This window comes from Gorilla gorilla, chromosome 13 (genome assembly GCF_029281585.2).
Source record: "Gorilla gorilla gorilla isolate KB3781 chromosome 13, NHGRI_mGorGor1-v2.1_pri, whole genome shotgun sequence".
Lineage (NCBI taxonomy): Eukaryota > Metazoa > Chordata > Mammalia > Primates > Hominidae > Gorilla > Gorilla gorilla.
Window position 1 is genome coordinate 48,198,534 of NC_073237.2, and position 15,868 is coordinate 48,214,401.

General features: G+C 43.4%; 1 protein-coding gene across 1 annotated transcript in view; it reads left to right on the forward strand.

Moving 5' to 3' along the window:
- The window catches only part of LINC03041 (long intergenic non-protein coding RNA 3041), a 60,829-nt gene that overhangs the window by 10,604 nt on the left and 34,357 nt on the right, over positions 1–15,868 (forward strand). The window contains exon 2 of the mRNA XM_063696363.1: positions 1,063–1,136. Within this exon, the coding sequence (XP_063552433.1) occupies positions 1,075–1,136 (62 nt within the window). The 5' untranslated portion in view covers positions 1,063–1,074. The remainder of the gene's footprint in view (positions 1–1,062; positions 1,137–15,868) is intronic.

Genomic DNA, 15,868 nt, shown 5'->3' on the forward strand with positions numbered 1-15,868 from the left:
TCATCTACCCACCAGTTGTGTGATATTGGGCAAGATATGTAGCTTCTAAGTTTCCTCATCTGTAACATGGGACTCATAGTACTTACCTCATGGAGTTGTGTGAAGATAAAATGAGATCACGCATTCAAGCTGAGAGCTTGGCTATTATAGGTGCCCCTTTTCCCTTTTAACTGGGGACATTAAAAATAAGCAATGAAATGATTGAAAATGTACAACTGCTTGTGTCTTCCTTTTTGAAAAGGAGCTAATACCAGCTCAGTGTTTTGGAACTGATGCCTAGCAATGTGTTACGTGTTTTTGTCTCTTCAGAGAGGTGGGGAGGGGAGGCTGGAGCCACTCCTCTGCATCCCCGGAGACAAAGGTGAATGCGATGAGGGTTTGAGGCAAACGTGTGGGAGTCTGAGCTGCCCAGAGCACAGAGCCCAGCCTGCTTGCTGTCTACCAATGCTTTGAATTTATTTTCTGCCTGTGGGGAAGCTGCTGTTGACTTTGTCCGTTAAGCAGGCTTGCAGGATATCTGCTGACCCCAGGTTCCTTCTCCCCTGAGGAAGCACCACTGCCTCAGAGATCAGCAGAGGTGTGCTCGTTCCCAGGGCTTCCCCAGTCCAGAGGGAGTGTGTTGGGGATGAAGTGAGCTCTGGGCTGGGACATAGGGACATGCCTCAGGGACACAGAGCACGACCCTCTGTTTGCCGACTCTCTGACTCTCTGGCTTGAGGAGCAGTGAGGAAAATCAGAACTAAGAATACCTGCCCCTGAATAGTCTGGGATTAATTAGGAGACTGATAATGCACAGTGTGTGCCTAGGATGAAAATGAGTTATAGTCTCATTACTAATATAGCTGGGTGGATGATTAGTATATAAAACAAGGCCACTTCTCAATAAGCCAGAGGTCACTGGGTGTCCCCATAGGGTGACTTAAGCCAACCTTGTATTTGTGAGGAATTCCCACTGATTTACCAGGGAGTAAGAGCCAGCAAATCAAAGATGTTTTGCCCAGTTTAGTAAATAAAATGCAAAGACCCTGCATGATGCTTGTGTTTATTTTTTTCCCCTTACAGAAAATATTTTCCATGGAATTGAACACCAACATTAAAAGTAAAAAGGGGGTGGGAAGAAGAAACCTAAAACCAATGTAAGTTGGAAGCAAACTAGTACTCATTTCCTGTAGAGGAATTTTATACTTTTTAATGGAGTTACTGTGGCTTTTTATTTCAGCATAAGGTGAAGAGTCAAAGTATGAGGATTTAAGGCTTCCAAGTGTGTGCAGTTATATGAACAGACCCTTAAATTTGCCAGCAAGCCCCAGGCACTGCTCCTGCATAACTAATGTCTCCCTCACCAGGTCCAGGGCGGAGGGCCCTTTGACTCCCCTGGAAGTTATGCAGGGATAAGAGGAGTGTCAGGAATGCAGGATTAGGCCTCATAATTGAAGCTGTCATTAGCTGAAGAGGCAGGCGGGCTTGTGAGCCTTTCCAAGTTTGCATTTATTGAGATGAAGATATGGCTCCTTTGGTATAAAGGGGGTAGAGGGAATTTCTGCAAGTCGGCAATATCTACCCCCCACCACCACCTTTTTAAGTTGGTTTGTTCTACAACATTCATTATGCTCTTCTTAGTAGATCCCAGAAAAATCATCCTTTAGAGGATTTTCTTTATCTTTTGAGGAAGGCCAGCTGGAACCTTCTGAAATGATTCCCATTCAGTGTGCAGCCACAGACAGTACCAATGGTAAGGATGAAATATTATTTTTGTAAAGTACATGTGGTTACAGCAGTGCCACTTAATTAGACACTCCTTATTGGATGATGACAATAGAGACCATGGGGCTGAGCATCCTCTATAGCATAAACAAGCCAGGAAAGTGAAAGGTCTTAAGGCTGTGGAGAGAAGAGATTACTGTGATCATTCCTTATATCCATGCAAGTAGCATTCTACGTACACCTATTCTTTTTCTATTTAAGTTTTTTTACCGTGGTAAAATATAAATAACAAATTTAGCATTTTTAGGTGTACAATTCAATGGCATTAAGTACATTCACATCATTGGGCAATTATCACCACCATCCATCTCTAGACCTTTTCCGTCTTTCCATACTGAAACTCTACTCATTCAACAACTCCTTCCAGGTCCTGGTCCCTGTATCCCTCCAGCCCCTGGTAACCTCTATTCTACGTTCTACGTTCTGTTCCTATGAATTTAACTACTCCAGGTACCTCATGTAAATGAAATCACACAATATTGTTCTCTTTGTGCCTGACTTATTTCATTTCATATTGTGTCTTCAAGGTTCATCCATGTTGTAGCATGTACCATTCTTTTTTAAGGCTGCATAGTATTCTCTTGTATGTATATACCATATTTTGTTTATCCATTCAGCCGTCTATGAACACGTGGGTTGCTTTCACCTTTCGGTTATTGTGCATAATGCTGCTATGAACATGGGTCTTTAAATATTTCCTCCAGACTCTGCCTTCAATTGTTTTGGGCATATACCAAGAAGTAGAATTTCCAGATCATACGGTAATTCTATTTCTGATTTTTTGAGGAGGCTTCATACTGTTTTCCATAGCAGTTGCACCATTTTACATTTCCACTAACTGTGCAGAAGGGTTCCAGTGTCTCTACCTCCTCACCAACACTTGATATTTTCAGCTGGCTTTTTTATTGTTGTTAGTAGCCATCCTAATGGAGGTGAGGTGGTATCTCATTGTGGTTTTGATTTGCATTTCCCTAATGATTAGTGAATCTGAGCATCTTTTATGTGCTTGTGTATAAATATTCATTCCAGCCCTCATTTTCAGTTCTTTTGGGTGTATACCAGAAGTGGAAGTATGCACCACTCAAACGTTGGAGCAGCCCCCACAAAGACTTGCTAGGCAATACTTTGAATGGGTTATGACAAACCCTGAGGGTATAAGAAAACTTCAACCAACCAGAATTATAAGAGGTAGAGAATATTCTGGCTAACAGAAGATTTATTAGATCTTTTCATTTTTGTTTCAATCATGCTTACTAAAATTCTTCCCAAAATATTTTATTATGTTTCTTAGATGAGTTCCACAACCTGTCCTAGGAGAATTTTCATTACCCTAGAGGAATAGTATAGGATGACCACCTGGGAACTAGATGCTTAATGTGCTATCCTGGAGTTTTAGATGAGAAGCATCAAATACGTTTAGCCATGTTATAGGCCAAAAGGTAACTGCTGTATAGGATTGTGAACCTGAAGTCAGTTAAATATCTGGGATGTGGTTTCAGAATAAATGGTCTGTAACTCTTCTTTCTGGCAGTGACTGGAGAGCAGGGCCTGTTGTCTATTAAGGCCACACCTAGTTCATGAAAATAAAACCATGTCAACTTCAGATAAAAGAATGTTTATCTTTCTGTTCTCCTAGGAGGGAATTGGAGGGGCCAGGCTGGGAAAGTGTCTTGTTGATCCAAATGTGGTAGCATATCATTGATGTTTCAATGGAAAAAGAAAAGTGTGTTCAACATTCATCTATTGTTTCTCCTCATTGCAAATGAGGATTAAGGCAGTTCTGCATTTATTCATAATGATATCCCTCGCACCAGTCTAGTGCCAGGCCATAGTATGTGATCATTAACTATTTATTCAATGATCAATGGTGCCTGCTCCTTTAAAAGACTGCCCTGCTAACCTCATTCTCGTGTAATGTCAAGATGGTAGTTCTCTATCCGCATTGGAATAGAGCCTTTGGCTGGCCAAGCTGGGTCCCAGGTGTTGGTAGTGTAGACAAGCCCACTTTTCACCCCTTATTTGCATCTGTTTGTGACTGTTCCTTTAATTGCATGGGTAACATTTTCTTTGGGAAAGAGGCAGAAGGAAAAGGGAGCTATTGGGTAGAATGCAGGAACAGCTATTTTGAGTCTGGTCTGGCAGAGAGGGTTTGAAGCCACGCCTAGAGGAATGAGAGTTGGAGCACAGGAGAGCTGTTCTCCTGAGAAGGTGAGATTCTGGCATGGATCTGCTGCTTTGGGGCCCAGGTGATCCCATAGCCACAGAAGCTTCTATCCTTCTCTTTCCTGCAAGGATCCACAATCTCCTCTGGGCACATAACAGATGGCAGCCTGGGTGGGAAATGGCACTCTGGGGATGCTCACTGTCCTGGGGCAGCAGGGGCTCCTTTAGGCAGCTCTATGGGAGCCATAGAGGAAGGACAGGAAGGAGATGCAGGAGAGGAAAGAAATGCAGGCACCTGGTGCCCACTGACGCTCCAACAACAAACTGCAGGATCGTGCAAACTCCTTTCTGGAGCGCATGCAGTGTTCAAAATCATAGCTTGTTGTGTGTGTGTGTGTGTGTGTATAATCACCAGCTGGTGAGACCTGGGGTATATTTATTTGTGCTCCAAATTACTACCTTTGTACCTACAAGCAACCAAGCACAAAACAGATACCCACTTTGGTAGCTAATAGACAAGGAAGGGACAACAAACTCCACTCCAAAAAGTCATCTATAATTCTAAACAGATTTATTCACAGCTTGGTACAAAGAATGGACTTTGTGTCAAATAAAAATCCCAGGTTTGAATAATGATAACAATAATAATAACAGCAGACACTTTTCCACAGTGTTCCCTGTGTGAAAGGTACAATTCTGAGTAATTTATATGTTTTAAATAATTAATTTAATCCTCCCAACAGTCCTATGAGATAGGGTATCTTACTACAGCCACTCTACAGAAGAGGAAACTGAGGCACAGAGAAGTTAGGTAACTTGGTCAAAATCACACAACCAGTATGCGGTAGAGTTGGGATTCAAACCCAAGAAGATGGCTTTATACCATCATGAGATATGATAAAGATATCATCTTTATTGAGGTATAATTTACATACCATAAAACTCACCCTTTTAAAGTGTATAATTCAGCAATTTTTAGTATGTTCAAAATTGTACAACCATCACCATTATCTAATTTTAGAACACTTTTATCACCCCAAAAGAAGCTTGATATCCATTAGCATTACTCCCCATTCCTCCTTCCCCCTCCTCGTAACCGCTAATCTACCTTCTGTCTCTACAAGTTTGCCTATTCCGCGTTGCACATAAATGGAATCGTATAATACGTAGTCGTTGTGTCTGGCTTGTTTTTCACTTAGCAAGATCCTTTCAAGGCTCAGCCATGGTGTGGTATGTATCAGAATGTCAATCCTTTTTATCGTCAAATGATATCCCATTGTATAGATACAACATTTTGCTTGTCCATTCATTAGTTGATAGACATTTGGGTTGTCTCCACTTTGTGCCTCTGATAAGTAATGTTCCTATGAACCAGCTATGCTATATTTGCCTAACAAAATTGTATTTAAAAAAAATAAAACCAGAATATATTTCACATATGATAACTAATAAGCTAATTTTCTGGGAGATTCAAGGATTGCCTTTCTAAAGCCAGGCAGGCACTCCTGTGCCTATCTGTATTTAAGGAGCTGATAAAGGTGGCAGAGATTATGCCAGATGATGTATATAAAAGTGCTTTCTAAAACTTTAAAGCATCAGTCCAAATATTGGTCATGAATAACATGAGCTTGTCCAACGACTTGAGAGTTCTAGTTAGAGGATAGTTAGATGGCTAATTGAGGTTTTATTGTTAAAAACACTATTTATTTTAAAAGGTTCTATGCTGTGTTAACTGGGAGGCAGGCAAAGGGCCCACTTTGTGTCCACAGCTAGTCACAATGGGCTGTTCCACAAATGTCATTGTGGGTCGCAGGGATACTAGTTTCTCTGCTACTATATTCCTCTTTCCTATTTGGTATTCACTTTTGATATCTTATTGATCATTCCTCATATAAAGAAAAGGAAATTTTTAACTCTCTAATCCAGTTACGAATATGTTTAGCTGCATGTAACAGAAAACCCGAGGGTGACTTAAACACAATTGTGTTTTCTTACACAACAAGACATCTGAAGGCTGCTTTGGCATCGGGACCAATGTCTCTGTGCTGATTTTAACCTTTCTGTCATGTTCACAAGAGGCTTGCCTCACCTTGAGCGGTCATGTCTGTGGTCAAGACAGAAAAGGGACTTGGGTAGGGGTGGTGTCAGGAGAGCTGAAACCCTCCAAGAAGCCCCCAGCTGACTTGTGCTTCTGTCTCATTGGCCAAGAGATCACCAGAGAGGCTGGGAAATACCATATTTAGATTTTCCAGCTGCTATAGTAGAGAGAGAGAAAGAAAAAGGGGGTTGGAAATAGGTGCCAAGTTATTTTTAAAAATGTGGTAGCCACACCTGCCTCTCAAGAGAAGTTAGGAAACCTAGGCAGGTGAGAGGAAGAGGCAGCAGCTCTGAGCGCTGAAGGAAGAGGCTGGCATGGCCCCCTCGCTTTTCCAGGGGTTTTGCTCAGTGAAGTTCTTCATTTGCCATTTCTGCTCTCAGACTTGTGATTTCACTGAAACCACTCATCTCCCCACAGACACTGGTTTGGCTATATAATGGTTGAAGGCATGTCTGGATGTTTTAATGATGTGACCATACTGCATTGTGACATGATGTGGTCCAGAGACACTGTGGCCAGAACCAATCTGGCTGGCTGAGCCATGTCTAAATCTCAGCAAGTTTGTCCAGGGTTGAGGGTCCAGCTTGGAGTGTCACAAGTGTTCTGCCACAGTCTTTCTGAATCTGTTCCTCCTCATTAGGATTAAGATGCTGGAGGACAGGACCCAGGACTCACAATTCTGTTCTATTTCCCTTTCCCTGCTACCCTCCCCCACGGTACTGGAACACTCCTGGGCACGTACGCGAGTCTCAATAAATGCTTGGTGGATAAACTCACATTCCTGGTGACTAGTCAAAGATGTGTCACTTATTATGAAGTGTGCCAAAAAAGTCACTCACTAACTTGTCCAGTAAGCACTTTAGCAATTTAATCTGTGAACCAATTACTTCAATACAGTTTCCAGAAATAGAGTTGTTCATCCTTTGAAGCAGGTTAATTGTCAACTGATATTTTATCTTTGTTGATTCATCTGACAGACAATTAGGGCTTCTAAAGTGTCAGGCACGGTGCTAGGCACAGAGGAGCACAGAGAAAATCATAACACTTCCCACGAGGTCTCAGAGGGGAGTGGGCTAGACAGGCGTGTCAGCAATGCACCCAGGTCTCTGAAGGGCTGCATCAAAGCTCTGTGGGCCAGCGGGGAAAGAGTGATTCAAGGCAGGGAGGAGTTGTGGGGTTGTGAGGTTAGATTGGCTGCTGGAGTCTCCTTCCTTAGACATTCTAAGCTGACTGCTGGCCTGGTTCCACCAAGGGGATCTGGGTGCATGACTCTGTCTGCCTTCCCCACTAGATGGGCTCACTGATGAGAGCACACTGTTTTCTGGAGCTTGTCCACATATGCTCCAAGTTGGCTTTTTCAAGAAGCAGGATAAAGAAGAACATTAAGGAGAGTCAGAATGAGGTTCAGGAAGCCCAAGGCCCAGGTCTCCTCTCTGAAGGAAGCTGGTGGCTCTAGCCTTCTTCATTCCCCAAAGACTTTGGAGGGATGGGGTGAGGTGTTGCAGAATGTCTGGGAAGGACTGTCTACAAGATGCTCACTGGTTAAGACACTCTGAGGGTGGAACACTACAACACAACTTTCTTCACAAAAAAATCAATTTAGGAAATAACATCAATGTAGTTTTGGAAGCATCTTACATTCTCATTCAAACGTAATGGTTTTATGCAGTCCTGTGTGGAGGGTGGAGGGCATGCATATTCTTGGAAATTAGATGACCCATTTATGTGAATACTGGAACAGCACTGAGAAAAATGCCACTGCTCTGTAGCCTCTAAAGGGTTAACAACAGGGCACATTTGAAACTTGGCAGCCAAAGGCAGCTGTGTGACCTTTTATTGTGAAATCAGATTGGAAGCTGTAGCACAAAGCAGGGGGTGGAGAGTGGAGCCAATGGCTCTGAAGACTGCAGGAGCGGGACCCTCACACCCTGTGGTTAGTGACTGAGTTTGAAAAGCAAGCCAGAATGAAGCCTGTATCTCCAAGGGGCATTTCCAAACCAGTAATTGAAGACTTTTTACAAATTAAATTTGTACTTCTTGCTATCCTTTAATTTTTAGTATGTACTAACAATACAGATTTGCTAAATCTGGAAGTTGGTAAGCAAGCATGTAATCATTGGTAACTCCTTATCCAAGAATCTCACTGAATATTTCATATGCTGCCTCATTAATGCCTGTCCCTGCCCATTGATCTCTGGCAACTCTAGGGTATTGCTTACTCCTATTTTACAGATGCAGAAGATGAGGGAGAGAAAATTAAATGCCTTCATGGAGAATTAATCATGCAACAGAACCAAGAGCTCTAAGTGTTCTGGCTTCCAGTTCTTGGCCTTGACAGTGAAACTGAGCTTTTTTTTTTTTCTCCTAGGAACAGCTAGAACTTTCACTTTATGGGGCTGACAAAGAAAATCACTATTTGCTGAAAAGGTAGTGAAATGCCTACTTCTTAGCTCTCTGGTCAAGGCAAGTTACTTGAAAGTGCTTAAAGGAGGTTGATGTAAGACAGATCCAACCGTTTTGTCTCAATTGCAGTGGTGGCTCAGCCACAACTAACCAAAAAAAGTGGGGGAGCAAAATCTAAACCTATGACTGAACTGAATTCCCTGTTTCTTTGATTGAATTTACTCTTCTTTAAAATGTTACTGAATTTACTGGCTAATTAATTACAAGAGTTGAACTGGTGGTGAAACTTCCGTGGAAGACTTGTGTCCATGCCTTTCATGTGTTTGGCTTAAAAAATCTATACAATGCATAGAGCTGGGTGGGAGGTAAAGTGAGTCAAAGAGAATGCTTTCCAAGCCATATGCTTGCCCTCCAAGGTGACCCCTAGCTACCTCCAAGCTCTCAGACAGTGGAAGGCCATAAAGAGTGAAGAGGTGAATTCTGAGAGTGTTAGAAAAAGCTGGGAGATTGCCTGATTCCTGTTGAACTTCAGACCCAAAATGTATGGCACAAGCAAGAAACTAGAAATTGGCCTAGGAGGCAATGGTAATCATTTTTGGTCAATTAAGCCTAGAAATAAGCAGAGATTTAAAAAACAAAAATTAGACTCAGAATTAAGCTGTTAAGAGGCTACTGCCCTAAACCAAGGGGTTTGTTCTTTGTCTATTGAATGCTGTTAGGTTGGTGCAGAAGTAATTGCACTTTTTGCCATTAAAAGTAATGCCAAAAACGGTTATTACTTTTGCATCAACCTAATATTTAATAAAAGATAATATTTTTGAACTAATATTTTGTACCAGACTTGAGGCTAAGCCTTCATACACATTATTTCACTTAATCTTCACAACAAGCCCAGGAAAGAAGTACTCTGATTATAATTTATTTTTTATGGAAGAGGAAATGAGGCTCAGAGAGATTCAGTCACATCCCTAGGGTCTCAGAGATTGTAAGGGATGTAGGCAGAATTTGAACTATGGTCTGCCTGACTCCAGGGACCGCATTCTTAACTATTTGTTCCCTGTTTCAATATTTATTAAATATCCACAATGAACAAGTTGCTTCTAATGTGTTGTACAACTATATGAGCCTCTCAAAATTGCCTTAAATGTGACCGTCTGGTTTTTTGTCTTGGGCTACATCATGAAAAGTCAAACATTACAGTCGCTGAGGTGTAAGAGACAAGGACCCTGAATTAAGACATTTTTGCAGAGAATGAAGTGGAAGATTCCTGGAGATCCTAAGGAAAAGAGGGTCTCAATATGACAAATCATATGAGTACCTTAGGCTTGAAGATTAGGAGTTGGAAATGAGAAAGAAAATGGCCTCAGGCAAAGACAATAAAACTTGATTGCAGTTTGACATGGTGGCAACTTTCCTTAAAAGAAAGAGAAGCTGGGAGAGAGATGGTGGTGAATAGAGGGAAGAGAGTATGTTCGGGTTGTGTGTGTGTGTGTGTGTGTGTGTGTGTGTGTGTGTGTGTGTGTGTGTGTGTGTGTGTGGTAGAGAGAGAGAGAGAGAGAGAAAGACATTCCTTGAGTCTGCCTCAGTTAAAAGTGATGGAATAGAGGAGGTCATCTGGAAACAAAGTGCAGAGGTAGCACAGAGCCCCAGGGAAGAAAGCGTGGCCCTGGAGGAGGTGAGATTAATCAGCTTCGCCTAAGGCAGCCACTATTAAATAAAGGATGCAGGGGGAGGAGGGGAGGCATTCTGGAAAGGCAAGGGTCAACAGTGGTTTCAGTGACAGCTATTCAGGGGCAAGGGAACAAAGGTGGGAAGACAGTGGGAGGAGCCCAGTTTGCAAGAATGAGGAAACAAACACCAACCAGGAAATCAGTGGAGGGACATAGGCAGGAGAAGGGCTGTATTCCTCCCTAGGGGGTGTTTAGGGGCTGGAAGTTGCAGGTGGGAGGGTGGCAGTTAAGGCCTATATGACCATAGGAGGGAGAGGAAAGCTTGGGGCAATCATAAAGAGGGTACTTAGATGCCTCTCTAAAAACTGAAGTTCACTGTGGCTATAAACTGTGAACAAATGTGCCCAAGGCATGTACAGCTTTGGTCCATCTGGCCAGCTCAGTGCTTACCACACAGACACCTGATCTGGTCATTAGAGTGGCTGCAAACACCAGCCCAAGTCTACCACAACCTGTTTCTGGGAGTTTGCTTTCTGATGGAGGAGGTATCTGATAGACACGTGCAAATGAGGGTAAAAAAATTAAATGCTACAAGAAATGGCTCGCTTCATAAAGAAGTCTTTTTTTTTCCCCCAAGTTGAAGGCCCAGTGAGCTTCACTTTGCAACCGAGTGGAATAAAGGGGGAGGATGTGGGTTTTGGGTTGGAAAGGCTGGGGATTGTGACCTGGTCCTGCCACTTTTGAATTGAGCCTGGGCTGTGATGTCCTCACAGTTCTCATCAATGGACCCTTTGCAGAGTCAGCGTCCAGACAGTGGCTGGCAGTGGAGGGGGCCGTGCCTTTGCTGTGGGAGTGGCAGGGAGGTGTGAGGACAGAAGAATCTGGTAGGACTCAGCAAATTTCCCAGAGCCCGATTTTATAATGGTGTTGAGTAATAAAAAAATATAATTTTATAGTCACCCGTCTTTTCCATATAGCCAGGGAGGACAAATCACATCTTGTTTCAGAATAACAGATGCCAAATTTTAGGAGTCTGAGAGCTGGGGATTATGTGATAATATGAGGGTCGATCTGTTTTTTAAAAAATAAGTTTATCATGGCATATTTATTTATTATTACAGTTATTCATCTCTCTTTATCTAATCTATCCTATCCTATCTGTCTATCTAGCCATCCATCCATTAATCCTGGCTAGAGACACTTGGCAAACTGAGAGACCCTTATCCCTACCTTCTAAATATGCAAGTGTGAGCTTATGAAGTATACAAAAAGTCGATTTTATATCTGCTTTTAGTGCCACATTCAGACTGTAAAAGCTGCTGTTAAAAAACCTTTAGGTAAATATTTGAAATATTCTAAAACTGACATTCTGAATGATATTCTGATGCCACTTCAATAATGTTTTATAAAATTCAGAGGAAAAATAGAATTAAGTAAATTTGAACTTTCCCTTTTCCGAGACACTTAAAGGCCGTACTATTTGCATATTCTAATGTGGGATCACTGTAGCTGGAGGTACAAAGCTTCAAAGAAACTGTCCCTAGCAGGCCAAAAAAGCATGAGCCCTTATGGCCTCCGGCCTTTCATCTGTATAAGACAAAAATCAAAGTCTTTCCTTTTCAAAGTGGCTTCTGTGTAACCACTCACCACAGCCCACACTTTCCAGAGCTGTCTTTGGAAGCACAATTAGAAGGTTTAAAAACCAGAAACACAAGCTCCATCCTATTTACACATTTAAAGTAAAGGTCATTCTCAGAAACTGGGCTTCCCAGATTTCTCCCCCTGAAATCCCTTAAGATATGTAATACCAACATAAAGGGAATCACAAATCCAGTTTTCAGAAAATGGCATTAAATATAGATTTAAACTTTGACCTTTAGTCCCAAGTGAGAGGACAAAAAATTCTCTTTACAGTGAAGGGCATGTTGCTACTAAGCTTCAATGAGTAGGAGAGAACCTGCCTGGTAGTAGCCAGGATTAAGAAGCGCCAATCGATTTACCTCCAATGCAGGTGTGCTGCAAATCCGCTGGGCCCAGATGCAGCGCGTGATTGGGCCAGGCTCATCTATATTCTAGAGTTTGTAGAAGTAGCTTCTGGGAAACAGGGGTCTTCTTGGCTTGGGGAATTGACGTTTCCACGGCAATATTTGAAATGCGTTTGGAGTGAGCAGGAATAAGAGATGGAATACACAGGGTCTCCCACTCCACATTAGGGTCATGAGTAATAGTGGGAAATCCATGGGTAGCAGAGTGACGGATTGGGCAAACAGGGAAATCATGGAGACCCAGAGCATTCATATTTTTACATTCCTTATTACCCTGATTGCTCTGCAGGTGCTGACCAGGGCCCCAGGCTGCTGACCCACTCTGCAGCTCATCTCCCTGCTACATCATTGACAAGTTGATATGGGGGCCCAGGTGACAGCAGGGCGGGGGTGGGTGGATGATGGGCAGTGAGTAATGGAACTTATTGGAGAAAGGGACTATTGGTTATGTGCACACTCAGAAACAGAAGGAGAAATGTTCCCTGACCATGAGCTTTGCTAGAAAAATTAGAGAAGTAATAAAATATACAGGAAAGAGCACTGGACTGGGAGTCCATTTGTTTTGCTTCTAACTAGCAGGGTGAACTCAAGATGACTAAGAAGCACATATTTTCATTTCACTAGAGACAGTGACCTTTAGCACAAACCTGATCTTGCTGATCTTATATCCATGGTTGCCTGCTCTATGCCTGGCTGATACAGGGTACTTAGCAATGTTTGTTGATTGTATAAATGAGGGAAAGAAGAAAATTATTTGTTGTGTGTGGCCCCGGCACTCATCCATTCTCTTTAAAGAAATGGAAGCGTGAAGAGGTGAAATAACTTGATTGAGACCCCACTACTTGTCAGTTGCAGGAAGTAAAAAACCAAGGTATGCTACAAATAATAACAATGATGTTGACGAGGGTTAAAATAATCAAGCACTTACTATTTGCCAGGAGTTGTGCTGTTTGTGTTAGTGATTTCCTCTTCTGTATCCAGGGCTGGGAAGCCTGAAAACTACATCTCCCAGACATCCTTGCCAGGTTCAGTTCCATTCTGTCAATAGGAAGCACTCACAGAATACTGGGAAATGGGAGCAAAAAGTCATTATTTTGATATTTTAACTAATCCAGTGTCTTTTGCTGGTGGCTGCAGCAGCAGCAGCAGCAGCAAACAACAGCAGGTGACCATGGGGCCCCTAACATAGCTGGTAAGTGACAATGCCCTGGGGTTTGTTGAGCTCCTGGGCCCCTGCAATGACCACAAAGGCCCAGGTCCTTGCTTTCTCATCATGGCAGCCAAGGTAACAACAGTAGAGGAAGCAGAGGCACCATAGCAGCCCCATGGGGCAGAGCTTGTGAGCTATGGGCAACCCCACCTCCCTATGGTCTCCTGTCCCAGAGGGCAGGGACTTCCTGTAGGTACCTATCTCTAAACAACACTGCCTTCCTGGTTTTGCTCCAGCAGCCCTTCCAAAACATTCATACCCAATCACTTGTATTTATTAAACTTCCTTTGTTGAAATACCCAGGGTGGTTTCTGTTTCATGACAGGACAGACTGATACTACTTTTCGTGGCTTATCTCACTGCATTCTCATAGAAGCCTAGGAGAGGTTAGCCGTTGAAACTATACTTCCTATTCACAGATGAGGTAACTGAGGCTAAGAGATGCTAAGTGACTTGCCTCAGGTCACACAGCTATGTGGTGGCAGAGTGGGGACGTAAATCAGGTCAGTCTGATGGCTAAATCCATGCATTTAACTCTGCCCCTCAAGAACGCCTCTGCTCCCTGCCCCTGGGTGAGTTTATCAGGGCCTTTTGGGTATTCAGGGATGGGGGCTTCCTGCCTGCACTGTGTGAGACTGGCTTCTGCGGACCCTCTCCAGAATGCCCTTTCTCCAGGGCCCTTGTTTTCTGCCTCTTACCCTGAGCCTCATGATGCAGTCATTTCCTTCATAAAAAATGTTATAGGGGCTGGTCCCTCTTTTAACAGCAAAAATAGCACAGGGCATGGCACTTGTTGGCAGGAGAAGCAAGGAGGTTACTTCAAGTGAGGGCTGCGGGGAGGAGGAGGGAGGATGATGTACAGGTTTAGGATTATTACACAGCCGACAGGGGCCCCTGTTCTGTCAGGGCAACACTGAGGGCCCTGGGCCCTGGCTGGGGGTGGGGGTGAGCCCAGGGCCAGGATGGAAGGAGCTGGTTCATAGATATAGTTTAGCATGGTGCTGGGCTGTGAGTACTTAATGCGGTTAAAGAAAGAAAGGGCCATGAGACATTTAGTGCTGCAGGAGACACCAGGCTCAGGGGACGCTTGGACCAAAAGGGCTGAGGCAGTGCATATCTGCACTGGGAAGGAAGAGCTGGGAAGCCAGCACAGACATGCTGTGGGGAGTTCCAGGGGGCTAGAAAGGGATAGTGTAGACTCTGGGCTTTGAGCAGGCTCTGGAGTAAGGGGTAAGATAAGAAGTGGCTGTACGGGAGGGAGCAGGAGAAAGCACAGTTGGAGGTATCTTCAGACTAAATTCTAAACTCCCGGGATAAATACTACAAAACTTCCTGTCTCCCTTCTGAATGTCTGAGAACCACTCTGGAAGCCTTCAGATGCCATTCAGCGTTGAAGCTTCCTCCACAGGAGACAAATCCAAGGAATAATTTGGCATTCTCTGTATTAGTCCACTTTCACGCTGCTGATAAAGACATACCCAAGACTGCACAATTTACAAAAGAAAGAAGTTTAATGGACTTACGGTTCCACATGGCTGGGGAGGCCTCACAACCATGGCAGAAGGCGAAAGGGATCAAGTCACGTCTTACATGGATGGCAGCAGGCAAAAAGAGGACTTGTGCAGGGAAATTCCCGTTTTTAAAACCATCAGATCTCATGAGACTTACTATCATGAGAACAGCGTGGGAAAGATGCACCCCCAAGATTCAATTACTTCCCACCAGGTTCCTCCCACGACACCTGGGAATTGTGGGAGTTACAATTCAAGATGAGATTTGGGTGGGGACTCAACCAAACCATATTATTCTTTCCAGCCTTTCTCCATCTCTCCATAAGCTCTGTCCACCTCACCCAGCACCCCTGGCCTGGAGCTCAGGACACCGTCTCTGCTGTGACTCAGTAAGGAAGCTCCTTTACATCAGAACTTTGCTGAAGGAAACTCCCTCACACCCAAGTCCATGTCTCCTATCCTATTCCTCTAGGTTCCTGCCATTGAACCGAATAGCTATTTTGATAAATGCTCTTGAACTTACGATATCAATGGCTTGTTATAACTTAAAATGTTCCCCTTCCAAAAAGCATTGGTATTTTAATACAAGCCTTCAGCACTTCATTCAAAGGAGTGAGTAATGTGGAATTTCAAATGTCATTGACATGAAATTTATGTCAGTTAAGAATGTCTTTGGCTGTAACGGAAAGCCATACTACAGTGGCTTAAAGAAGTAAAGGTGTTTATGATAGACACACATTCACACCCACACCCACACCTACACAAATCGTTGAGTTGTCTGTCCAGGGCTTATATGGCAGCTCTATCCCATCACTACAGGCCAAACTTCCCTCTCTCTTCCTGCTTTATCCCCATGGTTGCAAGAGGATCACATGGAGTATTGCAACCACGATGGGGCAAAGAGGATGAAAAAGGGGAAGACACAGAGACTATCTCCCCAGGGACTTCTGCTGACATCTCATCGGCTAGAACTGAGTCACATAGCCAACCCCCAGCTGCAAGGG